The sequence below is a fragment of the Triticum urartu genome, chromosome 5A (assembly GCF_056163025.1).
Source record: "Triticum urartu cultivar PI428250 chromosome 5A, HENAU_Tu73, whole genome shotgun sequence".
Taxonomy (NCBI): domain Eukaryota; kingdom Viridiplantae; phylum Streptophyta; class Magnoliopsida; order Poales; family Poaceae; genus Triticum; species Triticum urartu.
In genome coordinates this window covers 494,645,812-494,662,391 of record NC_141877.1, presented here as the reverse complement: position 1 = coordinate 494,662,391, position 16,580 = coordinate 494,645,812, and the positions used below count along the sequence as shown (strand labels likewise).

At 46.3% G+C, this 16,580-nt stretch overlaps 3 protein-coding genes across 4 annotated transcripts; 1 reads left to right on the top strand and 2 right to left on the bottom strand.

The window, feature by feature from the left end:
• Positions 1 to 3,288: 3,288 nt before the first annotated feature.
• On the bottom strand, positions 3,289 to 5,449 carry LOC125556390 (proteasome subunit beta type-4). Its single transcript, XM_048719136.2, has 6 exons — positions 5,192 to 5,449; positions 4,459 to 4,535; positions 4,247 to 4,376; positions 3,982 to 4,153; positions 3,702 to 3,887; positions 3,289 to 3,579 (listed from the first exon to the last, which is right to left on the bottom strand). Exons 1-6 carry the CDS (start codon positions 5,245 to 5,247, stop codon positions 3,466 to 3,468), a joined length of 735 nt encoding a protein of 244 aa, XP_048575093.1. The 5' UTR covers positions 5,248 to 5,449; the 3' UTR covers positions 3,289 to 3,465.
• A 4,720-nt stretch (positions 5,450 to 10,169) lies between these two features.
• LOC125510012 (uncharacterized) lies at positions 10,170 to 12,958 on the bottom strand. The gene is made up of 7 exons (XM_048675099.2): positions 12,722 to 12,958; positions 12,234 to 12,343; positions 11,588 to 11,737; positions 11,263 to 11,507; positions 10,895 to 11,005; positions 10,762 to 10,806; positions 10,170 to 10,534 (listed from the first exon to the last, which is right to left on the bottom strand). Exons 1-7 carry the CDS (start codon positions 12,834 to 12,836, stop codon positions 10,369 to 10,371), a joined length of 942 nt encoding a protein of 313 aa, XP_048531056.2. The 5' UTR covers positions 12,837 to 12,958; the 3' UTR covers positions 10,170 to 10,368.
• LOC125510013 (uncharacterized) lies at positions 12,950 to 15,403 on the top strand. Of its 2 annotated transcripts, none has more exons than XM_048675101.2 (8): positions 12,950 to 13,120; positions 13,575 to 13,681; positions 13,837 to 13,886; positions 13,961 to 14,043; positions 14,157 to 14,265; positions 14,657 to 14,670; positions 14,776 to 14,877; positions 14,959 to 15,403. In XM_048675101.2, exons 1-8 carry the CDS (start codon positions 13,061 to 13,063, stop codon positions 15,076 to 15,078), a joined length of 645 nt encoding a protein of 214 aa, XP_048531058.1. In that variant the 5' UTR covers positions 12,950 to 13,060; the 3' UTR covers positions 15,079 to 15,403. The 2 variants fall into 2 exon arrangements, with proteins under 2 accessions (XP_048531058.1, XP_048531057.1); XM_048675100.2 differs by having other exon boundaries at positions 14,151 to 14,265.
• The last annotated feature ends 1,177 nt before the right edge of the window (positions 15,404 to 16,580 follow it).

The window sequence follows — 16,580 nt, the reverse complement described above, 5'->3', positions numbered from 1 at the left end:
TTCCTAAATGCTAAAAAAATGCGTACTGCCCTAAATAAATCTAGGGTCCATATGAACACCTAGGGTTCATATATATGAACATCATCAAGCAGCAACATATGAATTGCCCTACCAGAGAGAGAGAGAGAGAGGAGGGCAGGGGAGAGGAGAGGGAGAGCCTTACGGTCGGCAGCGAGGGCGGGCTCTGGCGGCGGCGGTCCTGCGTGGGCTCGGGCGGCGGCGGTGAGGTCGAGGGCAGCCTCGGGCGACGGCGGTGAGGTTGAGGGCGGCCTCGGGCGGCGGCGGTGAGGTCGAGGGCGTGCGCGATCGACGGCGACAAAGGAGTTGGGGGAGTTGGGGGAATAGGGGGGAGAGGGGGAAAGACTTAGCAAAATTTTGAGCCCGCGAGCGTTATCAAACTAGCAGTAGCGCTAGTCTGAAAAAAGCGCTACTGCTAAGTTAGCTATAGCGATTTCATCCAAAACGCGCTACTGCTACATGAAGTATCTATTTATTTTCCTTTTTCTTTTATCTAAGGAACTTAGGTATAGCGCGGGATAACGAAACACGCTAATGCTAATGTAGCTATAGCGCCTTGTGAGAACAAGTGCTACTGTTATGCCTTTCTCCGTTATTTTTTTTTTCTATTTCTCCTTTTTCTATTACTTTCATTTTCATTTACTTTTCTATTTATTTTCTTTTTCTTACCAGTAGCGCTCTACAGCAGAAATACGCTGTTACAAGGCACTTAGCAGTAGCGTGTTTCCAGCAGGCTCGCTACTACTCTTTCTAGCCTACCGACAACAGTGTGGGAATTATAGTAGTAGCGCTTTTTTGTGCAGGCGTGCTACTGCTACAACTATAGTTGTAGCGTGCTTTTGTGACAAGCGCTATTACTAAGTAGCAGTAGCGCTTAGTTTTGACTAGCGCTACTGTTATACCTCTGTGTATAAGGATTTCCCTAGTAGTGCCACCTTCGCTAGTCGATGACTAGGTGGACGTGGGACGAGTAGTGAAGTGGCGGGTGCTCCGACAATGGCTAGGGTGTTGGGGGAAGAAAGAGCTGAGTTGGGAAAAAAGAGGGAGGATGTGGGCTGGTCTGACCGATAAGCGGGCTTGTGCTGCGTTGGGGGAGAAATTGGAGAATGGACTATCTGCGGACAGTGTAGAGATCTAAGGGAGCATGTTGGATAGAGCCCCTCCCAATCTTCAATTTCTGAGTAGCTACAACAAAGTGCCCATTTTTTCTAGCCAAGCAACCCTACCACATAAGCAAGTCATGCATGCATGTCATAAATTACATTTTTTGTATTACTCCATATATGTAACACTATCACATCATCAATGCATGCATGTTAGTCATAAATTATATTTTTTCCATTTCTCTATGCATGCAACGTTGTCACATCATCAATTCATGCGGCTAGTCATAATTTATTTTTGCATTAGATTTTGTATTGATAGTACAAGTGCTGGACAATTGCAGCGTACCTATATAGTTCACCTTCAGATGTTTTTAGAAATGACATTATTTTAACCGCACTTCAATTTTCTTTCTCTTTTCATAGTTTTTATAAATTTTAAGCTCACATTTGCTTTCCATTAGTTTTAGATGATTTTAGCAACTATTTATGCATTCCTTTTAGCAAGGTTCTCAAGCAACGCGCGTGGAGTCATCTAGTATACCCGAGTGGATAAAACCAGACAGATCGGAGGGATTTGCGACTGCCCCTTGGAGATCCCTAACCAAAAGCTATGAGGAGGGTAAATCATATATGAGATTCACTCGTGAAAATACCGGGTTGTCGCATAGGGAGGTGAGCGACCTGGGCCGGCCCATGTTCCTGATTTTTCTTGTTGCTTTTCCTGTTACATGTTTTTATTTGGTTTAGTGTGATTTTCATCAATTTCCCTTTTTTGTCCTTTATCTCTTGGCATTTGCATTTTTTCATTAGTAAAAGCATATTTTGTGTGCTTGTAGAATAATGGCATGCATTTATACCTCCCCCTGTTGATCATATCTGGTTAAACTTTACAGTTTGGTACTACAGTGTAAAGATTGACCTCAAGAGTGCTGAGAAAGACTATCCTATAACAAACTTCTAGTGCTCTCCCGCTGATGCCAAGAATGATGTGAGTCGTGTCCTTTTATCCAATAGCTGGAATTTCATCACAATTTTGTGCACAATGCTTGCCTCCATGGACCCGAACTTCAAAATTGTTTTGAAAATTGGGATGGTCGTGAAATAACCCTATAGAGATTAAAAGGTTGTTTCGGAATAAAGGATGAAATATATAAGATATTCAAACCAATGTTTGATTGCAAGATAGTTGAAACGGGTATGAGTGAAGTGTTCACAACGTTTAAGATTGCTGAGAGTGGGATCTAAAAGAACACCGGTCATGTGATGATGGTGAATAAAGGCATAAAGCGACCAAACTTTAAGAGAAAGGGGAAATCCAAGGGTGCTAGTGAGACTCACATGCCTCAGAAGTTCTAGAGCAAGTCCAAGGATGCTAGTGAGACTAACACGCGTGGGAAGTCAAAGGCTAGCATCACTCTTGATGTTAGGTGTTTTTTCCTGTAAGTAGGAGAGATATTGGAAAAGAAACTACAACAAGTATCTGGCAGAAAAGAGAACATTTTTTGAACATATGATGAAATATTTTTAAATACATGATTAACATTTTTTAATACGGAACATTTTCTGGATACACCAAAATGTTCATGTAATTTAGAAAAATGTCCACACACTTTTTATAAATAATGTTTATGTAACTAAAAAAATGCTGACATCTTTTTTCGATTTTTTTAATGTGGTAGAAAAATGGTTAACCTTTATTCAAGAAACATTTCATGTCGTATATGAAAAAAACGAGAGAAAAAACAAGGAATCCAAAACAACCAAAGAAAAAACAAAAATCGCTGTAAAACCGTAAGAATTGCGCTCGGTAACTGGGCTGGCCTATAACGCCAGAGCTTTCGCTACTAATCTGCCGCAGAGAGCAGCAGATAGGAGGACTCAGCCGTGCTCAGGTTGTCACGTCGGCAGCTTGCGATTGTGACTTTAAAAACAACCCCGAGCACGGAGGTGTTCTTGTCCACCACTACCTCCAGGACTTCACCTGATCTCAGCTACAGCATCCATCGAACAACCTAGGTCCGCCATTGCAGCAAAAGGTGCGGTCAACTAAGAAAGAATAGCTGCGATGCCAAAAACAAATGAAAGAGAAGGGCAGCGCTAGAGCATGGCATGTGAATGGGATACCTGCACATCTAACTGACGCAAACAGTAGGCACCACAATCATACGAGGTCCACACGACCACACTCAATGTTCATAAAACTTGAAATCAAATTATAGCATGTCACACAAAGCAGATGTCGAGTTCCAGTCATGTTCGGATCAAACACTAACACGGGCCGAAACTGCTTCAGCAGCAGAGTATGCTACGTTTTCTAGCTCATGGCTGCAGCAGCATATGTCTACCATGTTCCTACAGCGCCCTTGGACGGGTTCTCAAAGGCGGCAAATCCCCAGTTGGTCTTCAGGGCATACGGCGGGTAGATGGTCGATCCCTCGGTCGTGATCTTGGCAATCTGTCAACCAAACCAGACAAACCATCCATGTTATAACAGTTCAGCAGCTACATACTGAAGGAATTTGGCTAAATTTCTTCTAGGCATTAGTAAGTGACTTCACTAAGACGACAAGTTGTAACCTGGAATTTGTTGATGGATGACCGGTCACGGTACAACAAGACCAGCAGGCACTTCTCAATCAGCTTAACAGCTTCTTCAAAGGTCATGTCCTCACGCCATTCACCACGAAGTATTGGGATTGCCATGTGGTTCCCAAATCCAGTGGCAATGTGGTTCTCCTCAAAGTGTGTACCAATCATGTTAACCTGAACACCAAAATTAGGCACAACATAAGGTCATGACAAACCAGTAGCAGTAGAAAGAACAGCAATCTTCTTTCAAACCAATATAATAACATACCATGCCAAGATACTTCTCATCACCCTTTGGGCCCTTCTTCACTCCACCAAGCACCAGGGAGTTCCACAGGGGGTCAAACTTATTGCGCCGGTTGTACATCACCCTTGTCAGGTATGCATGGATTTCCTTGGGGCCCAATGAGTTGCCATCATCCCACATATGATCATTCAGACTGAAAAGGAGCAGAGATGAGGATGTCACATCAATTTCACACAGCAGAGAGAAAGAACACACATGAGCAAAGCCATTCGACAAGGTAACCTACGTCAGTTCATCCAGATAGCGCAGAATCTCCTGGAAATCACTAAACTCCCCACTCCCTCCAATAAGACTATGCTTACCAACCTCCTTGATACGCTCCACGCTCTTGTATCGCAGAGTTGACCCATAGGAGGCTGCACAAGAAATCAGATAATGGGTCGCATATCAGAGGAACAACTACATTTGCCTGTGCGGAAGAAGTGACAGCTAACTAACCTCCAGTGTCACATGCCATGATCACACCATCCTTGTATTTCATTGCAATCACAGAGTTACCAGTCACATAGGGGTTCCTGTTGATGCAATACAGCGTCGAGAGTTAACCATGTGTGTATACAAATAAATTTATTGAAAATAATAGCACCATGAAAGAAGTTGCAGTTGGACATTAGAGGAAAGCCTGGGCAATGAACGTATTTTGGAAAAAAAAATAACACACACAAGATTGCTATAAGCACCTTCTTGGACAAATTACAAAAGGCATCAAATTTACTGAAAGACACAATAGCACCAGGATAAAGTTGCAGTTGCACACTACAGGAAAAGCCTGGACACTGAAGGTAGTAGTATTTTTGAAAAAACAATAGCATGCACACGATTGGTAGAACCAATTCTTGGGCAAATTACAAAGGGCGTTATATGTATATCTATTGGGCTGGCTAATTATAAGCTAGGACAAAGGAGAGGCTTCTATATTAACACCATAAAATCATTCATTCTGCCATGGAGGTCAAAAAATTCAGATAGGTAACACAACAGTCCACGAATAAACATATGCAGAAGGCGCTATAACTGCTGGGTTGGTTAGCTATGAGCCGAGAGAGACTAACTAAAGCCTAGAGGCTTGTAGATCGACAACAAAAAATTCCATCCATGCTACTATCAATTGCATAAGAAATTTCGCGGAGCGCATGGCATTCCAGATCGGAGAAATAGGGGGGTTGCTTACAGCGTCCTCTGCGTCCCCTCGCCGCCTCCGGCCGCGTGGGAGTGGGATCCGTCCATGGATTCGGGAGGGGGGATTCGATCTGGGCTTGGCTCGCCTCGTCGGAGGAAGGCGCGCGCTCGGTCTGGCGGTCTGGCTTTGGTGGTGGTGTGCCCTGCCCCTCTCTTCCCCTTCCCCTTCTGTGCGTGTTCCGTTTTCTTTCTTGCAGAGCGGGTCGAACTCCAAGTCGAAGCAGGCGGCTGGGTCGGGCTGGTGTGCGTCTACTCTTCCACAAAACGGGTTTCTGGTTTACGTATTAGAGCTCAGGCAGAGGCTTTCATCGATCAAAAAACCCGAGGTAAAAGGCTTGACTCATTCATTAATTAAGGATTTTAGAGTCCAGAACAGCAAGCTCGACACGGGAGCACATCATAACAAAAATATTATGATTACATGATTAATCTCACGACATGATAGTACTTAAATGCATGTCCTGCAGTGATCCAGAGTTTCGCGTCGTCTTTGATATGCCGAAGAATGTAGAACGAATGTGTTGATTTCTTCCTCAAGACCCTTGCATTCCTCTCATTCTAAATTACCCCAAATGACGGGCATAGTAGCTTAAAACAGGTTCTCACCTTGCTTTATATATAAAGCAACATCACCAAATTACACGGTGAAATGATACAATATAGTGAGGCAGTCCTCTAATACAGCAACTCTCTAAATAACTGGTCAACATAACCACACACGATTGCGTTGCTGAACAATTAATCACATGACGACCAGAATACAACACCACGACACGACCTAGGACACCTAGCTTCCACGACAACTCCCTCATGAGGGGAACGCAAAAGCACCGCCGTTGTCAAGCCCAAAAGGACATAGGTTTTCACCCAGAGACTCGCCACAGAGAGAACCATGACGACGTCTTCAAGAAGATAACGACACCCGCAGATATCGTCGCCGTCAGCGCCAAAGTGTGGAGCTTTTACTCGGCACCTCACCCGTGCCACCATGAGGCACCCAAACCAGCCATGGCGAGAAACCGGCCTCCTGATCCGGATCCAGGCAATGCCACTACCGAGGACAGAAAGTGTGCCCGAATCACCCACTGCTACACCCCTTGTCGTCCAGACGACCAAGAAGCATAGCCACTGTTGCCGTCATGGAACCTGCCGGAAAGCCATCATTCAGACCGCCGTCTGGGGCCGCCGCCCCAGCATCCATGTCCCGAGTCACCGCCAACTAGACCTGGCCATGGGCTGCCCGGCCCGCCCCGGCCCGAAAAAGCCCGACCCGGCCCGACCCGACGCTGCTCCCGGGCCGGGCTCGGGCCTAGATTTTGAGCCCGGTGGCCTGGCCGGGCCGGGCCCGGGCCCGTCATTTTTGCAGTTTTCTGAAGGGGCCCGGCCCGAGGCCCGGCGGGCTTTTGCATGTTCGGGCCGGGCTTGGGCCCAAAAACTAGGCCCGATGGCCGGGCCGGGCCGGGCTCGGGCCCAGGTTTTTTGGCTCGGGCTTGGCTAGGCCCGGCCCGGCCCGAGGTTTGGCCAGGTATACCGCCAACCATCGAAATCACAACACACAACCACGGTGGGAGAAACGAAAGGCACCTCCTTCCACTCCTAACCCGAAATCAACCACCTAGCCTGGGTGAGCGCCTTCACGGTAGGAAGCATCCACCTCTGCGTTCCCAGTCAATCCCGATGGACCGAGGGAGACATGGCCTAGGAGCTGCCGACGGCCACCGCCGAGCATGGCCCAACACTGGTCCTTGACCTTGGTCGAGCCAAACTCACACGCCGCCACACCCGCGGCCATCAGCGTCGACCTGACCTCCAGCATAGCAGCACCATGGGCACCTGCTCGGACCGCCGCCGCAATGGATCAAAAAGGCAGGAGAGCACTAATGGGAAGGCAACTAGCGCAGACTAGGTCGCCCGCTGCACCTACACTCCGCCGGACGCCATCCACCATCGCGAAACAGAACCGCGCGCTCCCCGCCGATGACACGGACCACCACTGTAAGAGAGCAATGGGCTGCCCCACAACGATCCAGAGGAGCCTCAGCAGCACCCCCACGCCAGGCCACGCTGCCGGCATGAGCCCAACCACCGTGATCACCCCCACATGGCGCCGCCCGAACTGGCGTACTCCATCGAGGCCCTGGCACCCCCATCAGGCCGGCCTCCCACAATGACGTCCATGCCAGGCCGCCAAGCAGAGACCCGAGCAGCTCCACCTCACCGGAGACACCACCCACCGTTGTGTTGGGAAACATAGTAGAAAACAAAAAAAAATCGCCTTACGATCACCCAGGAACAATATGAAGATGCATAATGGGTGTAGCAGAAGTAGACGAGTCGGTGTAGATCGTACTTGGAGTCCCTTGAACGTCGTGAGTGTAGCAGAAGTAGACGAGTCGGTGTAGATCGTACTTGGAGTCCCTTGAACGTCGATGAAGATCCCGCGAACCACCCTCGAACTTAAGACCGAAAGCACAGCCTCTCTAATTGGCAGCGCTTCGCCGTCCAGAGCTAATCGTCGCCGGAGAATTAGAGGGAGGGGATTAGAACCACACAACGCTTATAATTATGAGGATTATAGGTGGCCAGGGCTAGCTCTAATTAGTCAACTAGGACCAACAAGAAGTAGAACTAGATCAACTAGAGGAGGCTCCAAAACTTGTATTAACATAAGGTGGAAATCCTCTAGTATATATAGGTTAGAGGGGAGGGAGAGGGCAGCCAGAAAGGGGGAAGTGCCCCCTTGGTGCGCCGGCCTAGGGGAGGAGTCCTACTCCCTCCCCTAGTCCAATTCACCCCCTCCCACAAGGAAATGGAGGCGCCAACTTCTCTTGGGCCCTCCTCTTGGCTTTTAATTCCCGTTGATATTTAAATTGTAAAATGTTCTAAACACTTCTAGACCATTATATATATAATTTAACATCACCGAAATTTTTTTCCACCTATATATAATTAATCGGTAATACCCGGTATTATCTGATATTCACCGAAACCCTTCCGATTATCCCAAAACGCTTCTGGGACCTCTTGGAATTATTCCGGATATTAATGAAACAATTTCACAAATATATTCTCATTACTCCTGTACTGCTAGCACTCAGCAGATTATGATAACCTTAAGCATGACCCCGTAGGTTTGGTAAACCATAAACATGAATGAAACCCCCTTGTTCAATGACCCATAGCGAAACTGTGGACATCCATATCGGTCCCAATGATTACACGAATGATATTCGAGTGAACCTTTGGTTATCATGTGATGTTCCCTTTGCTTCGCGATACTTTGCAAAACCCAGTGTGCATTGGTATCCTCCTGAGACATCACCATGCTCACTAGATCGTTGCTCCCATTACCGTTTTTGTTCTTCTTTCTTGTTGACGTATTTCGGCATCCCCGTGGCGTAGTCACCTGTGTCTGGCCAGACGATGATAGATGCCATCACACCGAGAGGGCCCTAAGAATATCTCTCGATCTTCGAAGGAGCAAATCTCACTCTCGAGCTATCCGGTCACTTGTCAAACTTTCCGGTGAGCCTGAAAGTTGTTGTTATGATCACTTTGTTACAGATGACGTTTGAGAAACCCCAAAATCCGTCGTCTAGTAGGAAGTAACCGAGATACTCTTATGGTCTAAGGAACTAAAACACATGCTAACACTCCATGTTATTACATATGATTTTAGACGATATAATCACAAAGTATAACAGGCAAGTATTGGGTCGATTCAACATGACCATTCTTCTAACGTCATATCTTCAATGCTGTTTTAGGACTATCGTTACACTTAACGATATCCTAAGATCCGAAAAATGTGATCACCAACAACACTTGAGCCAGTCTTAGAGGTGAGACTGGAAACCTATTGTTTACCGTTTATCATTTCACACGTGCATATAAGTTTTCCACTGAATCACATATTCCAGGATCATAGCAGCTATAGCATGAAATATAAATTTTTAATTATGAATAATAAAAATATAATAATACAATATTATTACCTTTAGGGCATATCACGTTGCCTCCCAATGCTGACACATCCCTCGCTGCCAGTGGCCGCCACATGCCAGATCTGGGGAGAGCCTGCACGACCGCCAAACGCCACTACCAGCACGACCCACCGTCCTCCACGCCGCCCATCACAAAGCAGACACACCTGCCCGCTTCCTCGGCGCTTGTGTGCTGCCACGCCGCGGCACCCGGCCACCACGCCACGTCCTGCCCGTCAGAGCCGCCCTGCACCGGCCCAGCACATGAGGAGAAGAAGCCGCCCGCCGCCGCCGGCTCCAGCCGAGCTTTGCCCGACCGAGCACGCGGCGACGACGAGGGAGGGGGGAGGAGAAGGAGGAGCGGCGGCGGTGCGCTAGGGTTCCCTCCCCGTCGCCTTGCGGGGGGCGACACGGGAGGGGGTTGGGGGCATGGTAAGGGAGGCCATATCGCTGGATGCCACAAGCTCCCAGGTGATGCCATCCTCGACTTCATCACGGGGCTAGGTGTGCTGAAGGTGGATCCATAGGTTTACAAACTGGACGATGTGGTCCATGATGAGTCCAATGGAAGAGTCGATCTTTTGCATTCAAGCGTTGTCCGTAAAGCTTCCCTAACCGTCCAGTTCTTCCTTTTGGAGGCTGCGAAGATGAGGGGGCCGATGTCCTTTGGTTTCTTCCATTGCACCCACAGCGAGCCCCAAAAAGGCGCCTTTATTCCGTGTCCTAGGATGGTGGTGGAAGGCATAGAAGAGGTCCATCTTTGAGTCAGATGAATTTCATGAATCCTGAGAATGTAGAACAATCTTCGGAGAAAGAGAGTTTTTATTGACTAAAATCGCCACATGGAGGATTTAGCGCACAAGGTCAGCTTGAAAAGGGGAAATGGTCTCATACCGCAATTTCTTACAGTAATTTCTGTAATTCACAACCAGCAAGACAAAGAGGTGATACATCCATCAGATGAATTGAACACATGACACACCATGATGATATCCATCAGATGAATTGAACACATGACACATCATGATGATCAGATGATGCATCGATGCACCAATCATACAAACATATTAATGATAAATCTCATTCAGACCCTTCAGTTCTCTAATCGACATACAGGCATCAGCTAGCATTGAACATGCCAGCTTAGCAGACTTCGAGTGGTAAAACTGCCTAATGGCAATCTGAGTTACAACACGATGACCCCGGACTGGCTTCGGAAGACCTCGATCTCCAGACGCGCCGAGGCCCAGACGTGGCTGCATCGCTCAAGCTTCCCGTTTATGCCAGCTAGAAATGACTTGGCCCATGGTTCTTCGTCGCATTTCGCGCTCATGTCACACGGAACTGAAAAACTGGCATATACCATGTCACCGTTAGTTTGTAAGATCACCCCAAGGCGCTGCCCCTCCCATTACAGGTAATTGTGCAAATTTTAGCTTACGTAAGTATGTATGTCTGAACTACAGCTCATGCAGTGGTCAGGTAGAAACATAAGCATTCGACAAGTGGCAGGAACACAGAAACCTAAGTGAAACACCCCTCGCAAAAAATTGAACAGACCGTAGAAAATATATTTTACCTCAGCAGTTCCTCTTCTGATTGTTTAGCATCTGAATGGCGATTTCTGTGGTAAGATATACCAGTATCAGAGCTACAAGAAATTTCTTCCTGGAAAAAAAAGCAACTGGAATGTTCGTGAAAAAAAGCCAAACCTGACCACATATATCCTGTAGATGTGAAGAGAGTGCTTGGAGAGATTCTGAGTGGCCGCCTCACCACTTTCATTGCGAAACAAATATGTTACAGGATAACCCAAAAGCCACCTACAAATGTTGCAACATGAAACAATGAATTGGGAGAGGCCAATTGAAATGGCTAACTTTGGCAACATAGCAAATATAAGAATGTGCAAGATATTTCAATTCTGATGTTAAGAATTAGCAAAAGAATAGGTGCCATGTTTTATAATGAGGATATGTGGTACTTTTAGATTACAAGTGCCCATGCAATGATTCCAGTGGACTAGCATTCCATGCTCATGAGGTTGGATACTCTCTAGGAAGCGAGAACCAGAAATTACCCATTCAGAGAAGGCAGTGCAATTCGGGTACCCTCTAGGAAGGCACTCAGATCAACAACCAGTGAGGTCGCGTCAGCAATACTGATGCCAGTGCACTCCACATCAGTGTCTCTCTCTGGAAGTCCCGACTTCTGCTTTGCTGTTCCAGGTTCTACATCTGCTTCAACAGGGAATTTAGCTGAAAAATGATCCTGGACGGATAAAAGCTCCACCATGGTTTCATTCTTTTCTGTGTTTGCAAGAAGCTGTACCAGGAGATCAGTCAGTAATGTAAAACAGGGCAATCAACCAAAAAAACAGAAGTGTGATCTGAGAAGGTAAAGACTTTGCAATAGCTTTTCTCTAGGTCCACAAAAGCTAGCTGGTACTGTGACCTTCCATTTGGTGACACGTGTTCAGCAAGTCCTTGTACGTGAATCAAATAGAGCATATCTTTGATAACCATCACCCTTAGCGGATTCAAGATCCTTGCTTCCTACAGGTCAAACAGGATATTAAAACTGCTATACTCGAAAGACTAGTACAGATTGGTCGAGCAAAGATGCAAACTGAGAGAGATCATAACTAAAACACTCAACTATAGCTTAAATGTAACAATTTGAGATGGAACTGCGATTTGCCAGCTCCAATTTAAATTACAGCAATCAAGATTCAGGTCTTAAATGTTTAAATCTAACTGTTTGACGGCAAAGAAATACAAGAAGTCGCCACCAATTGCTAAGACAAAAGGTCCAACGAAATAATACCAGCCGACATGAGCCACACATCAGCTCAGTGGGATGAGGGCTTACCACTGAATCAGTGAAGTAGCCCCATCCAATGCTCGCTCATACAAAATTTCAACAATGGATAGAATCATAACTTCCAAATCTGAGTTGCTACTTTACAAGGGAGAGATGCTTTGGATGGATATTCAGTAGCGGCGAAGGATAAAATACAGATAACTCAACACACTGAATTCGGGCAATCACCTGCCGAGCATGGTGCAGCAGGCTGCAGAGATTGTCCTGTAGCTGAGGCATCGTGCCGCCGTAGTCCATCAGTATAACAGGCCGCAACCCGGTGCAGAGGAACATGATATCTGCCAGGAACTCGTCAGTGCCAGTTCAATAAGTTTGCTCCTCAGTGCACTAATGCCAAATGCAGTCTCGAATTAGAAATCATCGTCTCCCTGCACAGGTATTCTGCAACTAGCTGATCAATCTACCCACCTATTGGTAGTACCAAACCCTGAACCTATTGGAACTAAACATTGCTCTGAAACTATCTGAACTTAGCTCGATCGAGTTATGCCAAGCTGGGCCGGGTAATGGATGGATGAACCAGCTACCGAATCACATGTTTTAGCACCAAATTCAGCAATACGGCACAGAACAAAGAAAGAAACGACACGAGCTCGCAGCTTATACTCCTGGGAGCACCAAATGGAGGAACGAGGAGCATGTTAGTGGACACGGACCGTTGAGGAGGCGGCGCTTGGATTGTGGGCGGAGGCGCCACCGGATGCGGGCGGCGCAGGCCTCCACCACCCGCAGCATCTCCTCGTACACCCCCGCCGCCGCCGCCACCTCCATCGCCGCCGCCGCCGCCGTGCGCGCCCAGCGGCAAGACAGAATCTGAAGGAAGTGCTAGTGAAACAGACGCGGAACGTTCTGTCCGACCGATTGAAAATCAACGGTCGGGATCCAAGGGGGAATAGGATAACTGCCTCCTGCCCACCTCCAGTACTCCACTCCTGGTCCTGGGGTTTCTTGCTTGGAATTGGAAGGCGGCAGAAGCTCTCTTGGACTGGATAGCAATGGAGTTACCCATTTCCATGGGAGGCTCTGCTGCGGCAACCAGCCTCGTGAATCTCAAGGTACACCCGCTACCCCCCTCCCCCTCTCTCCGATGCTACCCTCTTGAGGTGTGGTTTATCTATCGTTCCCTAGGGTTTAAGGCTATCTGATGTGAATTATATTGGGGAATGTTGGTGATTTTATTTTTTGGCGCAATTTGTTGCAATTGAAGAGAATGGATAGGATTAGGTAGATGTATTTGCCATTCTAATAGAATGGCTGGCTTAAAAAAATTCCGGCTCTTAACTTTCCTCAAACTTGTGAAGAACTTTGGGTTCAGTGATTAGGACTGATGCTTACGAGAGAATTTGCAACAGAGAGAACGTATTAAGAGGTTTTAGCATTAAGAGATTTAAATCCACACACGGGTGCTATTGTAATTCAGGGCGATGTAAGGTAGAAAGATATATGTTCAGACAGGCAAATGACCTTGCACACTAATTGATAAAAACAAAATTGTGGAATGTGCTGCAGATGGTGAATCACAAACGCACCAGTGGGCTTGGACCTCAACTTCAGTTTTCGCATGATGTACCATCCTCTGCTTGTCTGATGATATTTAACAAAGAATGTTCAAAACGGTAGGTTGCTTCTGCTTAATCGGATCATTGACAGTCTTAAAAAATGTTTATTCCTTTTACACTCGATTGTACTGAGGGAGTAATACCTACTGCTTAGTGCTTACCACTAATGGATTACTTCACTGCTCATAGTTGCTTGTGCATTTATTTTCCAGAATCAACTATAAAGTTTGCAGAGCGCTTCAGGCAGTATCTCCAGTACAATGTACACCTTTATCCTCTTATCATGTTATCCAAACAGTGTACCGAAAATCTTACCTTCTGGGCTTATGCTATCAGGTGCAGAAAATCCCATGCAAGCACCGGTAGCCTTTAAAGATTTTCATGTTTCTGTGCTTACTGAAGAAGATGGAGTGATAGAGGTTGCTTGGCATTTTGCTCTCAGTAATAGAATTGACTGAAAATAAAATCCAGCTCTTTTGCAGATTTCATCTTAATCTCTTCACTTTTCCATTTTCTTTGTTACAAGACACAGATACGAGTAACTGTTAGCAGTAAAATGACGGATTCTGTCTTTGAGAAAGTCTTATCAAAGCATATTGCCGCTGCACAACCACTTCCAGGATTTCGGCGATTGAAAGGAGGTAGCAAGCCTTTTATTTCCCTATCCATCTCAGTTCAGATAGAGCTACGGTTGCAACTCTGTTTCTGTTATTCGATCTTGTATCTTCAAAATCTTAGGAGTTCATCCCATGAGTTCAATATTTAACATCTGAAGAACACTCAGAACAAATGGCTTCTTGATGTCTCATACACTCATCATATGTCTCAATGGATCATTAGCCGAGCTATTTGCTTTAATCCATATAGAAGTTGTTTAATTATATTAACCGTAGATTGCACTTCTCTTATTTATTTAGCTTTGCATCTTTGTAGCAGTTTCAATTGTTACAGCTTAGACAGCTGCTTAATTTTCTTTTGTGAAACTAACGCTGGTCACTTTCCTCGACATTGGTGCTACTTGAAATGATTCAGGGAAAACTCCAAATGTAAGTTCTCGTGACAACCAAAATTTAGTTCCTCTGCTTCGGAACATCTGCTCATGCTAGCTGGATTGTGTTTTGACCTGCTCCATGAATCTTGTTGTGGCTCAGGTACCAAAAGAAGTCGCTCTGCACTTGATTGGACCATCAAAAGTGACGAAAGCAGCCATCAAGAAAATCATCAATCGCGCAGTCGCTGAATATGTCGAAAAGGTAATAACTACTATCCATGGGTTTCCTACTTTAGATGTGAATTGGTTGGTCATTTACCTCTGTTGCATTGACATGCTACAGGAGAACCTTGACGCGTCGAAGAACCTGAAGGTTCTGCAAAGCTACGAGGAGCTCGAGGCCACGTTCGAACCTGGAAAAGAGTTCTGCTTCGACGCGGCTGTCCATCTAGCAGGAAGCTGAAGCAGTGAAGGCCGTCTTATGATGCCATTGGCGAGATGACCACTGCAGGGTGGGGGACTCCTGGGCAGCTGCCCCCTTGACCATTAAGCTCTCAGCTCTGCTAGCCTGCTGCATACGGCCCTGTTGCTATCTCTACTAGCTAAATACCTGTGCGTTGGAACGGGGGCAACTCTCTTCAGTCGTTCAACATAGGAAATTTTGATTGGGTTAAGTTTGAGATATGACGTGGGGAGGGAATTTATAAGCAAAGATCAAGAAAAATATGATGCGATTGACATTGTGTCTGTACAACTACGTGAGTTTTATTTTATTGTTTGCTTGCAAAGGATTTCTTGCTATTGGCGATTTATTTGATTTCTGCTGATTGCTTTGCAAGGGATTTTTCTTTCCCCAGAAACGAGAGGTGGGGATTGGTTTGAGAAAATAATAATGGGTTTATTGTGTGGGATTTGTTTCCCGGGAACTAGGAGTGGGCGGTCATCATTTTGAAATAAATAAATAATGAGGTTATCACGTGGTTTGAAAAAAAAGGGCATGACGAGGCATGTACGTATCATGGAAGAGGTCGAAGCGATAGAAGTGAAACCAAAAAACTCACAAGAGATGATCATGGATGCTAGTCTGTTATTTTGTTCGACGTAGAAAATACTGGTTGTCAATCTTGTGTACTACTCCCTCCGTCCCGAATTACTTGTCGCGGAAATGAATATAAATGAATGTGTATGAAATTTGAAATATGCCTAGATACATCCATTTCTGTGTAAGTAATCCCGAATTACTTGTCGTGGATATGCAACTCAGGCCTCGCTTGGGGGCACCGGATAATTTCGAGTATTTAACCAAAAACTACCACATTTCACAGAAACGTGACAGAAAACTATCACTTTACAATTTTGTGCGGAAAACTACCACTTTTGTCCTAATTCATGGCAAAAAACTACCAAGTCTCGAAACCGGTCGCTTCGTCCGCGCTAAGCACTAAACTGACCAGCCGGTCCCATGTTTCAGGTGTCACGGTGGCCAACCGCCACCCGCCGCGTGTTAACGACGCGTCTGCGGTTGGAAACGGCGGTTGTCAGTTTGCGTTCAATGCACCAAAACGTGGGAGCGGTCATTTGATGTTGATCCTCTGACAACGCCGTTTCCGACCGCGGACGCGCCGTTAATGTGCGGCGGGCATCGGTTGGCCACCGTGGCGCCTGAAACGTGGGACCGGCTGGTTAGTTTGGTGCTTAGCACGGGTGAAGCGACCGGTTTCGAGACTTGGTAGTTTTTTGCCACGGACTAGGACAAAAGTGGTAGTTTTCCGCATAAAATCGTAAAGTGATAGTTTTCTGTCACGTTTTCGTGAAATGTGGTAGTTTTTGATTAAATACTCGATAATTTCACACCTGTTTCAAATCAATCCAGCAGACCAGCACTCGGCCGTCTCCTTGGTCAATCGCTGCCGGGCGTCGGTTCTATATCTTCCCTGCCGTGCTTAATTACCCATCGCACACCAA

Excerpts from the sequence above, each read along its gene's own strand:
- LOC125556390 (XM_048719136.2), bottom strand. The coding sequence starts at position 5,247 with ATGGACGGATCCCACTCCCACGCGGCCGGAGGCGGCGAGGGGACGCAG. Across the intron at positions 4,536-5,191 it reads GAGGGGACGCAGAGGACGCT|GAACCCCTATGTGACTGGTA; the intron begins GTAAGCAACCCC and ends TTGCATCAACAG. Across the intron at positions 3,888-3,981 it reads ATGAGAAGTATCTTGGCATG|GTTAACATGATTGGTACACA; the intron begins GTATGTTATTAT and ends TTTGGTGTTCAG.
- LOC125510012 (XM_048675099.2), bottom strand. The coding sequence starts at position 12,836 with ATGGAGGTGGCGGCGGCGGCGGGGGTGTACGAGGAGATGCTGCGGGTG. Across the intron at positions 11,738-12,233 it reads TGCTGCACCATGCTCGGCAG|GAAGCAAGGATCTTGAATCC; the intron begins GTGATTGCCCGA and ends TTTGACCTGTAG. Across the intron at positions 10,535-10,761 it reads TCAGAAGAGGAACTGCTGAG|TTTTTCAGTTCCGTGTGACA; the intron begins GTAAAATATATT and ends GGTATATGCCAG.
- LOC125510013 (XM_048675100.2), top strand. The coding sequence starts at position 13,061 with ATGGAGTTACCCATTTCCATGGGAGGCTCTGCTGCGGCAACCAGCCTC. Across the intron at positions 13,682-13,836 it reads AACAAAGAATGTTCAAAACG|AATCAACTATAAAGTTTGCA; the intron begins GTAGGTTGCTTC and ends TTTATTTTCCAG. Across the intron at positions 14,044-14,150 it reads AAGAAGATGGAGTGATAGAG|ACACAGATACGAGTAACTGT; the intron begins GTTGCTTGGCAT and ends CTTTGTTACAAG.